Here is a 19,150-nt window from a genome sequence, read left to right as displayed (position 1 = left end):
ATTTTTGTTCTTTTTTGATGTATAAGCCATTGCTGGTTGATTTTTAAAGGCTATTTGAAATAATATTTTAGGTAATAAATTATTTACTTCAGCTTATAGTAGGGCATAATTTAATGTTTCAATTTAAGTTTTAATTAATATAAATTATATTAGAATTTCTTTTGGTATTTTTGGGGGAGGAATTTATATTCTTTCAAATCTGCATCTTATATAGTTATCCTTTATTTTACAGATTTAAAATGATATTTTAAAACAAGTTGTATCATCTTTTATCGTAAATTTATGAGTTTCAGTATGTAAGTAGACGTAGACAAACCAGAGGCTAAGAAGTTTCTCACTGGTCCTCAGTGTGAAAAGAGAAAGGTGGTTATAACATACAGAAGGAGACTACTCTTTGAAATTAAAGGTCATGTAACCCAGAGGTAGTGGCATACTCCTAGGTCCAGCACTCGGGAGGGAGAGGTAAGCAGATCTCTGAGTTCAAGGCCAGCCTGGTCTACAGAGTGAGTTCCAGGAAGCCAGCGTTACACAGAGAAACCCTGTCTCAAAAATAATAATAATAATAATAATAATAATGCCCCCAAAACAAACAAACAAACAAACAAACAAACAAACAAACATGGTGGATAAAGTACTTGCCTTACAAGTATGAAAATTAGAGTTAGATGCTCAGGACCCATGTAGAAGCCAGGCAGACTCAGTGCCACCAATTATTCCTTCAGCAAAGACAGGATAGTAGAGGCAAGCTGCCAGGCTGGACAAACTGCAACTGGTAAGCTATATTCAGTAAGATACCCTCAAAGTGGAAAGAGCTCAAAGAAGATACCCAAGTTCCACTTGAGGCTTGCACACACAGCATGCATGTGCATGTGTGCACCCACAAGAAGGAGCATATGTGTGTGAATGTCTGTGGAGTAAGAAGAAGCAATGCAGTGAAGCTGAAGCTGAACATAGCTCATGGATTTATCTACAAGTTTTGTGATGCATTTTTACAGAGTATCCTCTCTTTCCCCAAGACTGATTTTATGATAAATTCTGCATTTGAAGTTTCCTCAGTAGAACTATGAAACTAATTTTAGTAGTTGAAGAACTAGTGATTATCAAAGACCTCTGTATTCCTAACAGATAGGAAATACATAGTCTCATTCACGTGTTCCCTTTCCTCCCCCTTCCCCTTCGTGTACACACACACACACACACACACACACACACGTACAGGTGTTCTAGATGACTCTCGATTTACAAATAAATGAACTGCTTAAAGAAAGAGATCTGAGGCCTGAATCCTTACTCTGCCTCAGTTAAGTGATAGTTTGGTGGCTCTTCTTCCAGTACTCATAGCCAAGGTGAGGTTCCCCTGTAGTCTTACACAAGTAGCAGGTGTGAAATTTTAAGTTTGAGATTTCTATCTAGTATCATTAAGGTACATTACTAATAATTATAGGGATAAATTATGCATCTTACATTAAGGGGCTAAAGATACTCACTTTAATTTATATGTTTAATTGTGGATTAGAATATATGTAATGTAAAGCCTAATTCAGGTTTATGGTTGCCCCCTACCAGGAATAATCTATTCTGCTTTCCAAATAACAGATTCACAACTGTTCTAGTTTATGCAGTATTTTTTGAAATAAAAGACTTACTTTGTTTGTGTAAGTTGTTCTGCCAGTGTGTATACTGCATGTATCAAGTGTTCACAGAGACCAGAAAAGGATATATATAGGATGCTCGTAGATCTGGCATACGATTTTGGAGCTACTTGATGGGAGGATGCTGGGAACCACTGTAAAAAGTAGCAAATGCTCTTAACTGCCAAGCCATCGCCAATGTTTCATGAAGGAATTTTAAAGTATGCCTTTGTAACATACCTCTGGAATCTAAAAATTTAGAAATGTAAAACCTTTTAGTTACATAGAAAGAACACAGCACAAAATTCCTCGTTTTTCTACTACTTCATGTTTGAAAATATAAAGTGACATTGTAAAATATATTTGAAGGAAAAACAGGTTTGATTATTCTTGTAACATTCCTTTTATTTATGTAACACAATTTTAAATGGATTTTAATCAGAGCTTACCATTTACTTTGTTCTTCTAGTTGTTTTGTTGTGTTGTGCTCTTTTGTTTGAGAGTCTTACTACGAAGCTCTCACTGGCCTTGAACTAGTGTCTCCTTTCCAGGGCTTTAGTACTAGAGATGACTCCCTTTCACTTTCTCTCCTCTCCCCTACCCTTACCTTTTTTGTTTTTTGTTTTTTAAATAGACAAAGATGAAAGATACAAGTTTATTATGTAAATCACCTATTGTAGGCGCCCATTAATCTATAACTTCTTTAACCACATGGCACTTTATCATAGAGATTCAGAACCTAGACACATGTCTATAATCTCAGGACTTGGAGAGCTGAGACAGGAGGATGGCAAATTCAAGGTTATTATGTGGCAAGAGCCTATCCCAATAAAACAGCTGCAGACTGTCAGGCTAGCACACCCACAGCAGCCATCATCACGCTTCTTGCTGGTTCTCTGTATTCCTGAGCCAAGGAGATACTAGCACATCCATCACTGGAATTTTGTCTATTTAAGTGAGTTCTTACATATAAAACTCTCCATAAGTGCTTTAAGTCAGCTGTTCCTAGTGTTAGAGTTCCCAGGTAGCTAATAAGTTTTTTAAAAAACGCTGCTGTACCTCAAGGTTCACAGTTGTCCTGTAAACTCAGAAGTCATCACAGAAAAAGTAGAGGTTGGCTGCTTGTAAGTTCTGATGCTTTTTCCTTTGTTGTTTTGGTCAAGTGAATTAACAAAACCATTTTTTAAATTGGTCAGTTTTTCTTTTTTAATCAAGGAAAACACCATGATTTTTTTTCTTGTAGTCACTCAAGCATTTCCATGAAATGTTTGCAGTATAAACACTGTGGTATTGTGTTAATGGCTGAGAAACAAAAAGTAGAGCTGGCTAATCTGTTTTCACTTGATAAGTTGAATGTAGCAGAAAATGAAGGGCACTAATGGGTAATGGGTGAAACAATGCAGTAAAGTGTGGTGTGCCACATTGACGGGGAAACACCCAAACATTGGGATACTATTTTACTGTTGTAGAAAACGAGTTAAACTTGCTGATATCTCCATCTGTAATACCTCTGTAGTATTAATCAAAGGCAGGTGTTATGTTTATAGGGTGGCTGTGTATAAAATTGCTTTGTATTTAGTTATTGTACTAAATGATGCTAAATGTAAGTTGACAGATACAGAAATATTTTAACGCAATGTACTCTTACTTGATTTCCAAGTTATTTACTAATACTGATTTTACAATAGAATTAAATTCAAACTTTACTATTTTTTTATTAACCAAAATATTGTGGGACCAGGAGAAGTAGATCTGTCGCTAAATCTCTGTGAAGAGTATCTCTCTTCAAAAGACATTTCATGTGAATGACTTAGAGATTTACTTGTAAGGATCTTATTTGTAAGCATTAAGACAAAGGCAGTTTCATGTTTATTAGTTGATATTCACAGCAACCTTATGAGGAAGGAAAAGGAGATACTCTTATCAATTCTTTTTTACTGATAATGAACTCAAGTTCCAAAAGCCCAGCATTTCATTTCAAAGAAGTGGCAACCTGGGTTGGTTTTCCTAACCTGAGTTTGTAGGTTTTTACCACACATAGACTCTCAGCCTCTTGCTTTGACTAATTGTGCCACTGTTCTTTTGTTTGTTTGTTTCTGCTTAGTTTAGTTTTTTGAAGGGGTGATAACCTGTTGTAGCTTTAAAGGAAGCATTTCAACTCCTGTAAGTTTTGAAAAGTTGCCAGTTGCATGGTAGGATAGGATAGCTTTTCTTCATAAAACTAATTGGAGGTAGCTTTACTGTAAGAGAAAGAACGTTTGGTGTAAGACTTGTTTTCTTTGAACAATTCCTGTACAGATAGTTGAAGGCTTGCTAATTTGTGAAGTTTCTGGTGAAGATAATTATCAGGCTATGCTAATGTCCTATTATGAATCTTTGTGGTCAGTCTTCCCTTTAGATTTTTCTTGATTTATAGACTCTTTCAGAAGTGTATATTAAATCATATGGTACTGGAAGTAGAGTACAATTTGAGGTTTTATGAAATGTATTTTAAGTAACTCAGTTACAACCTTTCAGTGTATTCATTGAGAACAACTTTAATATCTGTTTAAAGGGCTTCTTGTGTAAGAATAAAGGAAGTTCAAAATGGTAAACCATTTATGTTGATAATTACTGCATGTTCTACAGTGTTTAAGCAAAAGAAAGCAAAACAAAAAAAAAAACCCTCTAGGAGGGAATATACTGCAGTTAACTCTTAAAGAGACCATTGAGTTTTGACTCACAGTGGATGATTTTAGCCCCCAAGGCTCTGTTGTGTGAGACAGCACAGGATAATGGGAGTGTATGATAAAGAGAAATTGTTCACAGCATCACATCACAAGCTCCAGAGCAGAGAAAAAAGGTCTAGGGTCTCACACTTGTCTCCCATGGCTTTCCCTCAGTGTCCTGTAATTGTTCACCAGGCCTTTCCTCCTAAAGCAGTAGTTATCGACCTTCCTAATGCTGCCACCCTTTAGTACAGCTCCTCATGCTGTGGTGACCCCCAACCACAAAATTATTTCATTACTACTTCATAACTGTAGTGTTGCTACTGTTATGATTTGTAATGTAAACATCTGTGTTTTCTGATGGTCTTAAGTGAGCCCTGTGAAGGGATCATTAGGCTTCCAAAGGGGTCGTGACCCACAGCTTAAGAGCTGCTGTTCTAAGTCTCTTTTCTCTCCTAGTGGCGCTGTCCTGGAACTCCTTTTACAGAGAGCCTTCTTTTCTTTCTTGATAGGGAGGGCTGTTAGTATAAGGGAATGGTTAATGAGATGGGAGACTATTTTTGTTTCTTTATCCTGAAGATAGTTTTTCTTTATGGTTATTATCTTTCACTGTAAAAAATATTAATGTAATTATGAAATGACTATCTACAATTTTTGTTATCTTTAAAGCTATGTCAATAGAGACAATAAATAGTAAGAGTATGAATTCTGGAATTATATACTCTGGGTTTAGATTTTGGCTCCACAGTATAATAAACCTGATAAATTTGGTATGTTTCAGTATTTTCATCTGTAAAAACCAACTCTAATAAAATTGTGGAACATGAAATTGGACAGTTTTAAGTATTTCGAGACAGTATTTTTCTCTAAATGTTTTGTTTTGTAGGAGGCAGGGCAGGGCATTGTTTCTCTGTGTACTGTAGCCTGGCTTTTCTGGAACTCTGTAGACCAGGCTGGCCTGAAACTGAGACCTGCCCCCTTCTGCCTCCTGAGTGCTGGGATTAAAAGCCTGTGCCACTCTCCCTTTTTACAGTAAAAAAACATTTTGATTCAAATGATAAGTGACATGATCACAAAGTTACAGAGGTTGTAGGTGGTGTGATCTGCACACTGTAACCAGAAGTTGCCTGGGCCCAGAAAGAACACTGCTAAGAATATCAGAACTGCTCTAACTTTTGCAGAAGTAGGTAGAAGTCTAGGCTTCTTTACTGTTCAGCCAATTTTTCATCATGAACAACTAATTGAACTATTGTAAAAGGCCAAAAATTCACTAAATGATCTGTGTATCTTATAAGTAAATTTATCCCAATTTTAAAAATGTGTGCATCCAGTGATGTTTCTTACATATGTACATGTGGATTACTTGTTTCTAATAACTAATAATTAATGCAGAGAATCAGTTCTAATGTGGAAACTTAACTTTTTTCGGGATTTTGAGTTTGTTACCATATATATTAGGAGACATGAGACCGGAATTTAGTTGCCTTGAAAAGTCTGAAGAGCGTGTTTAGACTGGGAAAAATGAAAAAGTAGTGTTAAATTGGCCACACTGCAATAGCCTTGAAATCCTAAGGTGGTGGCGGTGGCAGTGGCGGTGATGATTGTGATTGTGCATCTGTTTCATGTAATCTATCTGGAGGTCTGAGGACAACTTTGGGGAGTCGATTCTCTCCTACCTTTATGTAGGTTCCAGAGATTGAGTTAAGTTGGCAGGCTCTCAGAGCAAACACCTTTACCCATTGATACATCCCACTAGTCTGGTTGTGGGTTTCAATTTTTGTTTTATTTTGTTTGTTTTGGGTTTTTTGTTTGTTATTTTTTGGATTTTCAAGACAGGGTTTTTCTCTTATGTAGTCTTGGTAGCCTTGGATGTTCTAGAACTCACATCAGAGACCAGGCTGGCCTTGAACTCCAGAGATCTGCCTGCCTCTGCCTCCCAAGTGCTGGGATTAAAGGTGTCCATCACCACCGCTGCCTGGTTTAGTCCTTTAGAACAGAGTTACACATCCTGGTGCTGCTCTCAGACTCAATGCCTAGCTGAGGATGAGCTTGGACTTCACTGAACGTCTGCCTCCACCTCCCAAGTACTTGGATTACAGGCATGCCACTACCATGTGGGCTCCTGAAGTCAGTAATGAATTAAGTGACAAACGGTTTTCTGAAAGTGCTGAAAAAATGGTTCATAATTGTAGTGATTTAAAATAGAACTGAATATATGCTAGGCAGAAATCATGAACCAGTGCTTTCTACTTGAAGTATCTTCATGTCTTTTGTAGCTTAGATTTCTAAAATTTTGCACTGGAAATTAATTTTTAATTTTTCTTGTTTTTCTTTTAAAGACTGTTTTAAAGAAGTCATTCACATCCGTCTGGATGAACTTCTCCGTGTTTTAAAATCTATAATGAATAAGCATCAGAACCTCAATTCTGTAGATCTTCAGAATGCTGCAGAAATGCTTACTGCAAAAGTGAAAGGTAAGGAAGGTTTATTAAGGGTGGGCCACTGAGGGCAAAAGGATCCAGTGATACCTTCACGTGTCAGGCCATACTGACTGTAGCCATCTACTCAAGGCATTTGTAGGATTTAGCTGAAAAAGAATTTTGTCTATTTTGATAAATACCTAAAGAGTTCTTCTCTTAAAAATAAAAACTGCTAGAGGGATAGCTCAGTGGTTTAGAGCACTGGCTGCTCTTCCAAAAGTCCTTAGTTCAATTCCCAGAAGCCACATGGTGGCTCACAACTGATTGTGATAGGATCTAACGCCATCTTCTGCTGTGTCTGAAGACAGCTACAGTGTACTCATATATATAAGATAAATGAATTTTTTTTTAAAGCTGTTAGATGTGGTAAAAATTAAACAGCCAGTGTTTACAATTTTAGTTTTGTGCATGAGTTCATCCCCCTTTAAGGTCGTTTATTACTGCCTAAAGATTCTTTGCTATGTGAAGACAGTGGTGTTGGAAAATGGTCATTTGTAGTGACTTTAAATGGAGAAAAACAAGACTCAGTTTAGTATGTGAAAATGAAATTGCAATTTTAATTTTATCAGGTACATGTGGAGATATAGTATGTATATATTATACGTGCACTAAACAGTCTTGGAACTTAGGACATTGGCCTCTGTAGTGACAGCCACTTGAAATTGTTACAAATTCTTCTGGGGTACAACATATAAGAAAGACTGAAGCGGTTATTAGTTTATGAACTGTGAGAAATAATGCACTAGATAGAAACAGAAGGCGTGAGCTTGAGTAGAAGGTAGGGCCTGGGAATCGCTAAGGGTCGGAGTCACAGGGAAGCTTGAAAATGTATCCTGTGGTCAAGGAGGGAGGACCCCAGTCATAAAGAGAGGACTGACAAGAGATTGGGGTCAAGGAAGACAGACAAACTGGAGGAGTGTCTGCCAAATGGGGAGAAGTCATGGAGTTTCAGAGGTGCAGGGTTTTAAGAAAGAAATGGGGGAAAAGTATTTATCAGAGTAAAAAGTCACTGACAAGACAACATGGCTTCTGGTAATGGCACCATAAAAAGTGGTGGCAGTGATGTGTGGAAAGTCAGAGGCAAATCTCCTGCCAATGATAAAGGCAGACTTACCAGATGGAAAGGTTATTGTCCAGAAGTTTGCGGTTCAGGTGTGGTCATTTACGGAGCTCTCAAGGCTGAAGCTGCAGTGTAGGTGGGTCCCTGTGTGAGCACTCTGGATGTGAAGAGCCTGAGGAGAGTGGTGAGATGCTCATATCAGAAAGGACAAGGAGAAGGCAGTGTTGGGATAAGGCAGAAAGGAAATAAAAGCCTTGCAATAAAAATGTAGCCTATATCCTCCCCCTGCCACACACACATCTCTTTTCTGACTTAAGACTTTTCCTGTTAAAAAAAAAACAAAAACCTTTCCTGTTTGTGTGGTTTCCTTTTTTTCTATTTGAAGCACTGAGAGGGAAAAGGTGCTGTAGACAGTTTTAAGTGGGAACCAGGGGTAGCTTGTTCTGTGACTCTTAAAAATGTGCTTAGTAACCAGATTTGTTTTTAAGAGAATTGTTTACAAGCACCATTTAACTTTACTTAGATAGGAAAATTTGTGTCTATAGATAGTAAAATTTCCATGCTTGGAAATAGGGACTTAGTTCAATTGTTGTCAGTGACTATTGTGTGCAGTCAGGATGTCCTGGGGAAGGAGCGCACCAGCATGTGGCTGGTGCCCACATTCCAGAGACAGACCTCAAGAGCGTGGGCTCCAGCTGCCTCCAAGATCCTTTTAACCTTGAGGTAAAGGAATCTTTTAAATAGTATTTCACACTATGCTGTCTTATACTCAAAATTATTGTCACTATGTTACTTTGGTGTTGAATGAAAATGAAAAGAGGAAGATAGGCTTGATTTGTTGGTGGAAAACTGTTTCTGTAGGATTCCCTGGAAACCAGAAAATGTTACAAGGGTTTGGTTTTGTTTGTTTTTTGTTGTTTTTTACTTTTGTTCTTGAGACCCTCCTAAAATAGAGTGACCTTCACAGTTGAGGCTAAATCAGTTTATTTAATAGCAATTTAATTTTCAAAATCTAAGAAGGCAAGATACAGGTAGAAATTATCTCTGAATATAGGAGCCAAACAGTCTGAATGTGTTGATACTTCCATATTTGGGTAGGGAGTTCTGGTTTTCTTCATTTTGGGAAGAAACTTCAAGAAAAGCAGTTGTCATTTAGATCGTTCTTACAGTCCTAGCCCCTTAATTACATTTTTAAAACAGCAGTGACCTGAGCAGCTATCTTGTTTTGGATATATTAACTGCCAAATGCAGTTTGCAAAATTCCCAAACTTCTCAAAACAAAATTAAAATAAAATTTAAAAAAACGTAATACAGAATAACTTCAGGGCTGTAAAATCTGGTTGGTTGTGTTGCCATAATACATCTGGTTTTTATACATAAAACAGTATCTTTGTTGCTTTTTTTAAAAAACTGTAAACATGAAATTTACCTTGTAATATCTTTAAAAGAAAAATTCTTAGCTTTCTCCCATTCATCTGACAGTGATTTGTAGTTCCTGTGTCTTTTTCTATTTCCAAACAGGAAGTTCAGTTGACAAAATATTTGCAATATGGTAAGAGAGATACAGCCTATTTTTGAAGCAGATAAAGACATCTTCAGACATCAGTAATTTATGATGTACTTAGTATTTTCAACTGTCTAGGTCAGTTTTATTTGTAATATAAATGAAAAATGTGGTTTTTAAAATACCTATATATTTCCTTGTATTCCTAAATTGGCAAATAGAAAAAGAAAAACAAGCCTTAATCACACAAAGAAAGATGTTAAAGCCTCATTTTCCTTTCTGTTCTGCAAACCTGATTTTTCAACATGTAGCCATTAATTCCAGTCCCGAGATAAACAATGATTGTCACTGATTTCTTTTGAATCTTTCTAAAAATACATCACACATACACATACAAGCAAACACATGTACAATTCTCCTTTTTAACCTACTTGTTATATAAACGATTCTACTTCTCGCTCATTTGTCTGCACATAAACGTTTCTCAGTTCTTTGGCTTTTGTTTGATATTTTTCAAAGCTGTTTGGTAATACATAATGTGCCATAATTTAATCAGTTCATTCCCAGTAGATGTTTAAACTGTTTCCTGGTGGTGCTTCTATGCATAGTCAGGCAAATTCCTAGTAATAACTTGGGTGTTGAGAGAACTTGTGTTTTGGATATTGTCAGATACCCTCTCTTAAGCCCTGCCTTCTGATAGTATGAAGTATGAAAGTAGCTGCTTTACTCGCTTTGGTCAGCAGTGCTAGCTATCAAGATTTGCTACTCAGGTTCATAGTAAAATCCTTTGTCTTGGGGTAGTTTGATCTGCATTTTCTCCATTTTGAGTGCAACTGAGTATGTTTCAGGGTCATTTGCACATCCTTTTATTTGAGTTGGCTCGTAACCTGATTTTCTCTTGGTTTTTGATATTTTTAAAATATAATTAATTTATAGAAACTTTCTAACATAAACTCTTGAATATAGTTTATAATTTTACTTTTTTGTTTATTTTTATTTTTACACTTTAAAGTCTCAGTCTTTTTATGTGTGTTTTGAGTCTGAGTTACTAGAATGGCCTTCCATACTCTGAAGTTTCACCATTCTCTAGATCTTTTTTCCTAAAGTTTTTATGGAATCATTTTTAAGTTGAAGTCTAAAATTTAGAGAAACAAAATGTGTCCTGTTAAAGGGGTCACAGCCCATTTGGGAGATGCATATAAGATATCCTTCATATCAGGTATTTACATTATGATTCATAACAGTAGCAAAATTACAGTTATGAAGTAGCAACGAAAATAATTTTGTGGTTGGGGGGTCACCACATGAGAAACTTTATTAAAGGGGCTCAGCATTAAGAAGGTTGAGAGCCATTGGGTTAGAGAAGGCCAGTAGAGGAATGAAAAGAAAGAAAACATTTTAGAAGCAAAGTCTGAGCTAAGCAATGTATGGGAAACAGCAAGTGGAAAGTAGAAGAAACGTATGAAAGAAGCTCTTGTAAATGTTGGTCTGCAGTGGACAGCACCTAGACAAGTACTTCCTTGGCAGTATGGAAGTGATGAAGTTCTGTGGGGTTAGTAAGGTATAGAGGGAGCAGCCTAAGATGAGATCTACTGAATTCCAGCTACTGTATCTATCCACTGTATCCTAGACACTTAATTCCATCCTTGATATGCTACTTTGCATGTAAAGAAAGTAAATTTAGATTGTGTCAACACTAGAAGTAGTCAAGCTCAGACTTGAACCCACGTCTGGAACTCCAAAGCCTTACTTCTTCCATGCATTATAACAAATAACTTTTAAAAGAGTTCAGTTTTCACTGATGGAAAGCTGGTGCTGAGACTGCTGTTTGATTGATAGTGTTCCAGCATCATTTAGTTCCCACAACTGTTGCGTTTAGTCAGGGACAAAGCTAAGACTCAGCCTACGCAGGCTGTTTGTAGAACCTGTCTTCTTTCTTAGGAGTTAGCAGCACTGAGAGCTGGAGGACCAAATGGAGTTTTATAGGCATACAAACATTTTTACTCTTTTCTGGATGGTCTGTAGCTTCCTTCAGCAGAATGTTAACCCAAACATTTCCTGGGAATTACAGATATTTAACTACCTGACTCTTTATAGAAAAAGTTAACATTGACCTGGGTAAAAAAGCCTAATCTTGGTGAATTTGAGAGAAATCATACTGAAAGTTAAAACAGTCATTGCCTATTATAGTGACTTGGTAGAGAAAAATGGAAATTAGATTGGATAGTAGCTTAAGAAGAAACATGGTAAAACAAAATGTTTCTTTCACATAGCAAGGATATTTGAACATTTCCTTAGGAAACAATGTTAATTGGATGAGATCTAGTGAAAGAAGGAAGGAGGAACAGTGTTGGTTCAGGGATTTGAAGACACAGAATGTATTGAAACAAAAAGGCGGGAACCGCATCAGGAGTAAGAGCTGCCTTGATGGGGCAGGAAAGGCGTTTACGGGAATCTCATTAGGGGACTAAAACCCTGGTCCAGAAGGAGTAAAGACGAGAAAGATGGCTCAAAAGAATTACCTGTTTATTACTTACAGTCATTATAATAAGTATTTGTGTCTCCTAATTGTGTTTGATGACATAAAAAGATATACCTATAGGAAAGGAAAAAATGATTATAAAAATTGGGATAGTATCATAAAGTACTTTCCAATGAACAATTAAAAGTGGTTTTATTGAGGTCTAATTGATAGACAGCAAGCTCCTCTTATTTTAATGCTACTTTTTATAAATGTTGCTACATGCACATTCTTGTGACACAATCGCCAGTCAGGATAATGCTTCCTGTGTTAGGATTCCTCCCTCTGCCTGTGTCTTCCTCTCCTTTACAGATTCTGATGTTTTGTATGTTTCTTTCCATTCTGTTTAAAGTACTAATTTCACTCTTTGTATCTGACCCATAGGTTAGTTATATAGCACTATGCTATTTAATTTCCAAGTATTCAAGAACTTTTTACAATTTTTTCTGTTAATTCTAATCTAATTCTAATCTAATTCCATGTAATTAGAGACTGTATTTTGAATAATTTGAATAGCTATGCTTATTGAGAGGTAGTTTATCTCCCATAATATGGTTGTGTTTCTAAATATCCACTTGCAAAGAACTTGTGTCTTACGCATTTTGCTTCTGGATAGAGTACAAAATGTCTGTCTTGTCAGGTTGTAGTTGATGAAGTATCATTCGGAATTCACTATCCTGTTTTCTATCCTGTTTTTTTTTTCACTATTATGTTTTCTGTCACTTATTGAGAGTAGTAGTAAAATATCTGTCACTGATAATATATCTATTTTTCATTGTGCTTATGTCAGTTTTTGCTTTGTGAACTTTCCAGCTCTATACATTTATAAATGTATGTACAGAAATGTATAAAATTTTTATGTCCTCCTACTTAACCAGTCCTTCGGTATTATGACATTTTAAAAATACCTCTGGACATGTCCCTGGTTTGGAAATCTACTTTGTGTAATATTAGGCAGTAAACTAGGGCAGTTGTAAGCTTATGGTTAGTTTCTTGTTTGCAAAATTTACTGCATTTTAGCTAAGCATAGTAGTGCACACCCAGGAGGTAGAGGTGGGTGGATCCCCATGAGTTAGAGACCAGCCTGGTCTTTGAAGTAAGTTATAGGATAGCCACAGCTACATAGAGAAACCCTGTCTCGAAAAAACAACAAAAAAGATTACTGCCTAATAATCTAATGTCTTTAAAAAAAAGTCATCTGTTCTTCAGTTTTGTATAGTTTTTTGTTTGTTTGTTTTTAGTTATTTCAAGCAGAAGTAGAGTTTGTTTCTTCAACTTGACCAGGACAAATGTCTAGAAATATTCTTAAAATTGTTTGCACTGGTTCTTAAGTTTTTGTTTTGTTACAAGGGACATTGAGAAAATTTTGGTGAAAGGTAGGGGCCTAAATATTACTACCCCATAGTCTACAGAGGCATATTCATATACAGTTTTGGCTGTAATTTCTGGAGTTTTTGCTTTCTAAGCATATTTGCATATTTGACTCAACTTCTAAAAAAGTACAGACCTATGGAGTCTTTGGTGATGGAGCTATTTTTCGAGCTCCAGCCAAGATGTAAAAGGAGGGTGGCATTCTAGCTTCTCAGTCGTCCTTTGTAAACACATTGATGCTGGAAGGGTCCAGCTGCTTCTTACAGAGTTAACATGGCTTGCTTAAAGAAAAAAAGACCAATTTCAACTTCAGATTTTGCCTTGGTAAATTATGTCTTGAGTTTTATCAATAGTACACAGAAACTAAAATAACCTTTTCAGATTGTTTCATAATATTCAATAACAAAATGCAAATGTCAGAATATCCCTACTATAAACAAAAAATTTTGTCATTTAACATGTACTTCAGATCCCAAGAGCCTGTTGATAGGAAATAAAACTATGTGTAACTAGGATTTTAGCTTTTCTAAAGTACTGGGTTTTTAACTTGATGCTATGGCATATGTTTTATAATATACAAATGTCTCTGTGACTCCAGTTGCTGATAGTTTATATTAAGCTTGTACTTCATACCAGCTTCAATGGACCAGTATCTTTAGTTCTTTTTTTAAAATGCCAGAGAACAGTAAGTGAGAAAAAAATAACCGAGAACACTCCATAAAGAGGTCGGGTACAGCTTGGCCTCCACGACTCCAGACTGATTTCTCACTGAGTCACCCTTTAGATGTGTTTGATTATGTAGCGCATATCTAATGGGCTTGCAATCCCAGCTACTTCTTTGCAAATTGATGCTTTCGCATCATTTCCTTAATAAAGAACTTATATGTTCTGTTCAGTTTGTATGTTAGATTTTAAGTTTCTGAACCCCTTCACACGTTGAAGCAATAGTGATTGAAGTCATAAATGATTTTGTATAAATCTAGTGCTATACATGTTTTCCTCCACTTACTGCAACTGATCTTTGCTTATAGCTGTGAACTTTACAGAAGTTAATGAAGAAAACAAAAACGATCTATTTCGAGAAGTCTTTTCCTCCATTGAAACTTTGGCATTTACCTTTGGAAACATGTAAGTGAGGACTGTCATTGACGTGAGTGCTCCTGAATGTCTTAGTGAGAATAAATAGTCCATAGGTCTGTAGGATAGATAAAAATAAACTCTTAGGCAGGATCACATGCCATCACAGCTTGGCAAGAGCTACCTTCTGTGTTGCTTTATTGACTGTATTCACAAGTATGTGTAGAGCCTGTGGTTTGTGTAGTGAGAATCCTAGGTGTTTCTTAAAACAGTTTATTCTAGATGATAGACTGACAGTAAGAGACCAAGAAGTGGAATGATTTGTCTTTTTATTTCTTTTCTTTTTTTCACCTCTCTGGATAGCCTCACAAACTTCCTTATGGGAGATGTAGGCAATGATGCCATACTACGACTGCCTATTTCTCGAGAAAGTAAGGTAGGTCAGTTTTTTTAACTTACTGTCACAACTGTTTCCTGATACATTGATTTTAGTATTATTCTGATTATAGATTACCTTATCTTTTGAAGCCAAACAAAGCAGATTAGTTATTTTATATATGGTCAGTTTCTGGAGCAATAATTTGATTATACTTTTTCTAAGTGATACTGTATTAGGAAAACGCCCTGACTCTTCATGAATCTATGCTATGTGGTCCAAAACCTTAGTGAAGGGTGTTTTTTGCTGGGGGTGAGGGCAGGTGGATGTATGGGTTTGGGTGCATGTCCATAGTTGAGCTGGTGGAGGCCACACATGAGCGTAGAAAATAGCATTCTATCCCCTTCTTTAGAGAACAGCACACCAAGGTTAGGTATTTCTACAGTCCAGTCCAGTACACCTAATAGAGCTGAAAGGTGCTTTTGATCCCGTTTGCATTGTGATCTATAAACCTTCTATTGCCCAACCATGTAGATCAGATTTACGTATTTAGCCACAGGCTTTAGTCCCAGCACTTGGGAGGTAAAGGCAGACAGATCTCTGTGACTAGCTTGGTCTACATAGTGAGTTCCAAGCCAGCCAGAACGTCATAGTCAGAGCCTGTCTTCAAAGAAACCAGGAAACAAAACAGAAAACGAAAAAACTAATCAAACAAAATATATTTAACAATTATGATATTTTTAAACATTGTCTAATAGATGTAGCCTTTACTTAATGTAGTCCTTTAATTTAAATTGATAAATAAAATTAAATTTATTTTGTAGTAGATTGGCCATATTCCAAATGTTCAAGTAGCTACATGTAGCTGGCATCTGAGATATATATATATTATTCTGATTATATATATTATATGATACACATATATTATATAATATGCATGGCATTTCCATTATCACAGGAAATTTTGTACTGTGCTGAAAAGACATGTACCTGTGATAAAATGGTAAAAGATGGTTGGGCATTCTCTCAAGCTTGCAGTCTCTTAAGCTTGTAACTGCTTCTTTAACTTTGAACCTTTTCAGATTTGTGAAATTTGAAGTTTAGTATGGATTCATTGATTTTTACCTAATCAGATTAAACAGTTGATTTATTGTTGAATCTTGGGAACTATAATTCTTGCAGTGTTATGGTATTTAAGCAGACTTCTTAGCCCTCTGAGTTTTAAATACTTGAAATTCTTGGGGAGGAATTATGTCAGAGGAATAAAATCAGAACAGAATTTTGGAAGCAGTGATTTGTTGTTTTCTGCTCTAATCTGGAATTTGTTTTTTTCTATGTGTTAAGTCTTTTGAAAACATTTCTGTGGACTCAGTGGACTTACCCCAAGAAAAAGGTAAATGTTTAAGATTTTATTGAACATTTTGCTTTTTTTTTTTTTTTTTTTGAGACAGGGTTTCTCTGTATATCCTTGGCTGTCCTGGAACTCACTCTGTAGACCAGGCTGGCCTCGAACTCAGAAATCCACCTGCCTCTGCCTCCCAAGTGCTGGGATTAAAGGCATGTGCCACCACTGCCCAGCATCCTTTGAATTTTTAACCAATTTTTATTAATTAATTCCTAAGGATCCAAGTACTTTTCTTTTTTTTAAGAATCACTATTTGCTCATACTTAACATATACTTATTTTTTTACTTTCAGGAAATTTTTCTCCTATAGAACTAGACAACTTGCTGTTAAAGAACACTGACTCTGTAGAACTGGCTTTGTCATATGCTAAAACATGGTCAAAATATACCAAGAACATAGTGTCCTGGGTTGAGAAAAAGCTCAACTTAGGTGAGTTCTCTGTTAGAGCATCTGATTAATTTTGAAACGCTAGAGCTAAATTGTTTGTGATTCATTTTCTACAGAGTGTAGATATCATGATTTGTAATTAGTGGTTATTTCATTTTAATAAACAGAATTAGTTTTTTCTTGAGCTAGGCTTTCTTACACCAGATACACATACTAAATATTTTCTGTTGACTGCTAGATGTAGACACACAACAGCAGACAGCACTGCCTCTGCTTTTAAAGAAGCCCTACTGTGACTGGTAGAAAAGTGTGATCAGGTAACATGGTGAATGGAGAGAAGAGCAGCAGTGGTTGCATAAGCAGGGAGGAAGGAAACACTGCAGAAACAGCTGAGTAGCTAGTGTGAGCACAGTGGTCACAGCTGAGAAGATGCTTTCCTGTCAACCGTCTTACCTAAGCCCCTGATACTTGGAAAGTAAGCAAGACAGGATTGTATGCCCATTTCCTCAGGGCCCATCAGATGTGTTTCTGAATATGAGGCGTATTTGGAGGGAAGTAGGATTCACCAGGCACGTACTCAGACTACACGGGCTTACGTCTCCTTCTGACAGCTCAGAGTCATGCCCATATGTCTGGACAGTTCCCCAGTTGATTCTGATGAGCAGTTGGATTAAAAGTTACTTCCTTATAATACCATAATACATGCTAATATGTGTGATCACTTCTTAGTTGAAGAAGCACAAGTAATTTTAGACTGTATATGTAGAGAAAAATGCCAATTTTGTCTTTTTTAACCTTTTCAGAATTGGAGTCCACTAGAAATATTGTAAAATTGGCAGAGGCAACTAGATCTAGCATTGGAGTACAAGTAAGTATTCTGTGAACCCTTGGGCTCTGAAATAAGAGACTACTTAGTTGAATTCCCTATCAGTTCACAGAAAAAAAGAACATAATTGTTGATCTTTTTATTGGAAAAAAATAATTTAAATTGTTATTCTTTATGAATGAAACTAGAGCATTTAAGATTTATACAAATACCTATTTTAATACTAATTTTGCTAACTAGTTCATAATTTCAATATTTGTGTCATATAGACACAGTCATTTTACTAGAGAAAAAAATCTAAAGTTGTGTTTTGAAGAACAGGGAAATATCTAGAACTCCAGCAACAGGTTTTGCTAATGTCAATCTTAGGGACTGAGCCATACACAGCATATTAGACAAGTGCCTCCGAACTGTGCTATTGTAAACCTTACCTTTCACCTGTAAATTCTAGGAGTTTATGCCACTGCAGTCTCTATTTACCAATGCTCTCCTTAATGACATACACAGCAGTCACCTTTTGCAACAAACAATTGCAGCTCTCCAAGCCAACAAATTTGTGCAGGTAAAATTAATACATATAGCATATAATACATATGTTTGTTTTTTAAATACCAACTTGCCTTTATAAAACTTAGTTCTTTTTAATATCCTTAAAAGCCTCTACTTGGGAGGAAGAATGAAATGGAGAAACAAAGGAAAGAAATAAAAGAACTTTGGAAGCAGCAGCAGAATAAACTGGTTAGTATTGAAGCTCCACTTGCTAGTTTATGAACGTCTAAAATCACCTACAGTATGTGTACACCGTCTTTCTCTGGGTTCCCTAAAATGTTGTCTCATAGTCTGTTTAATGTTCTTGTAGCTTGAAACAGAGACAGCTCTCAAAAAGGCAAAATTGCTATGCATGCAACGGCAGGATGAGTACGAAAAGGCAAAATCATCCATGTTCCGTGCAGAAGAAGAACAGCTGAGTTCAAGTGTTGGATTGGCAAAAAATCTCAACAAACAGCTAGAAAAAAAGCGGAGGTTGGAAGAAGAGGCTCTTCAAAAAGTAAGATTTTTGTTATTTGAAACTTGAATTAATCCGAGCAGTGGTGGTGCACGCCTTTAATCCCAGCACTTGGGAGGCAGAGGCAGGCAGATTTCTGAGTTCGAGAGTTCGAGGCTAGCCTGGTCTACAGAGTGAGTTCTAGGACAGCCAGGGCTACACAGAGAAACCCTGTCTCGAAAAACAAAAAAAAAAAAGAAAAGAAAACTGAGATATTTCAGATTTTTCTTTTCATAAAGATTTCTCATTTTTAAAAATACTGCTTTAATTATAGTAAGTTTTTAAGTATAAATTTAGTGATTACTGTTTCTGTGGTGTTCTTGAAGGTAGAAGAAGCAAACGAACACTACAAAGTATGTGTAACAAATGTTGAAGAAAGACGGAATGATCTAGAAAATACAAAGAGAGAAATTTTAACACAGCTTCGAACACTTGTTTTCCAGTGTGACCTGACACTTAAAGCTGTAAGTTGTTTCTTTATTATTTGAAGGCACGGGAGAAAGTCTTGGTCTGATGACTTTGGTTGCTGAGACTTTTAAATTCTGAGACTCAGAGAACATAGACGGACTCTCAGTTTATAATAGTGATCTGTAATTTGAGCTACCTTTTTTTCTCGTTCTCGATTTCTTTCTTTTCTCCCTCCTTCCCCTCTTTTTTTACTTTTCCTTTCTTCTTCCTTTCCTCTTCTTCCTTCCCTCCCTTCTCTCTGTTTCTCTCTCTCTCTCTCTCTCTCTCTCTCTCTCTCTCTCTCTCTCTCT

The 19,150-nt window shown here is 36.3% G+C and overlaps 1 protein-coding gene across 3 annotated transcripts in view; it reads left to right on the top strand.

Annotated features, from left to right (window-relative positions):
- Arhgap29 (Rho GTPase activating protein 29) overlaps window positions 1–19,150 on the top strand; it is a 61,884-nt gene that overhangs the window by 19,440 nt on the left and 23,294 nt on the right. For all 3 annotated transcript variants that reach the window (XM_028760419.1, XM_028760418.1, XM_028760420.1), the window contains exons 3-12: window positions 6,679–6,813; window positions 14,307–14,403; window positions 14,716–14,788; window positions 16,073–16,121; window positions 16,426–16,563; window positions 17,325–17,389; window positions 17,799–17,909; window positions 18,005–18,085; window positions 18,207–18,395; window positions 18,719–18,856. In XM_028760419.1, the coding sequence (XP_028616252.1) occupies window positions 6,679–6,813; window positions 14,307–14,403; window positions 14,716–14,788; window positions 16,073–16,121; window positions 16,426–16,563; window positions 17,325–17,389; window positions 17,799–17,909; window positions 18,005–18,085; window positions 18,207–18,395; window positions 18,719–18,856 (1,076 nt within the window). The remainder of the gene's footprint in view (window positions 1–6,678; window positions 6,814–14,306; window positions 14,404–14,715; window positions 14,789–16,072; window positions 16,122–16,425; window positions 16,564–17,324; window positions 17,390–17,798; window positions 17,910–18,004; window positions 18,086–18,206; window positions 18,396–18,718; window positions 18,857–19,150) is intronic.

Source organism: Grammomys surdaster, unplaced genomic scaffold (assembly GCF_004785775.1).
Source record: "Grammomys surdaster isolate TR1022 unplaced genomic scaffold, NIH_TR_1.0 126531, whole genome shotgun sequence".
In the NCBI taxonomy this organism is placed as follows: domain Eukaryota; kingdom Metazoa; phylum Chordata; class Mammalia; order Rodentia; family Muridae; genus Grammomys; species Grammomys surdaster.
The sequence above is the reverse complement of the archived record's forward strand: the minus strand, read 5'-3'. Positions and strand labels throughout refer to the sequence as shown.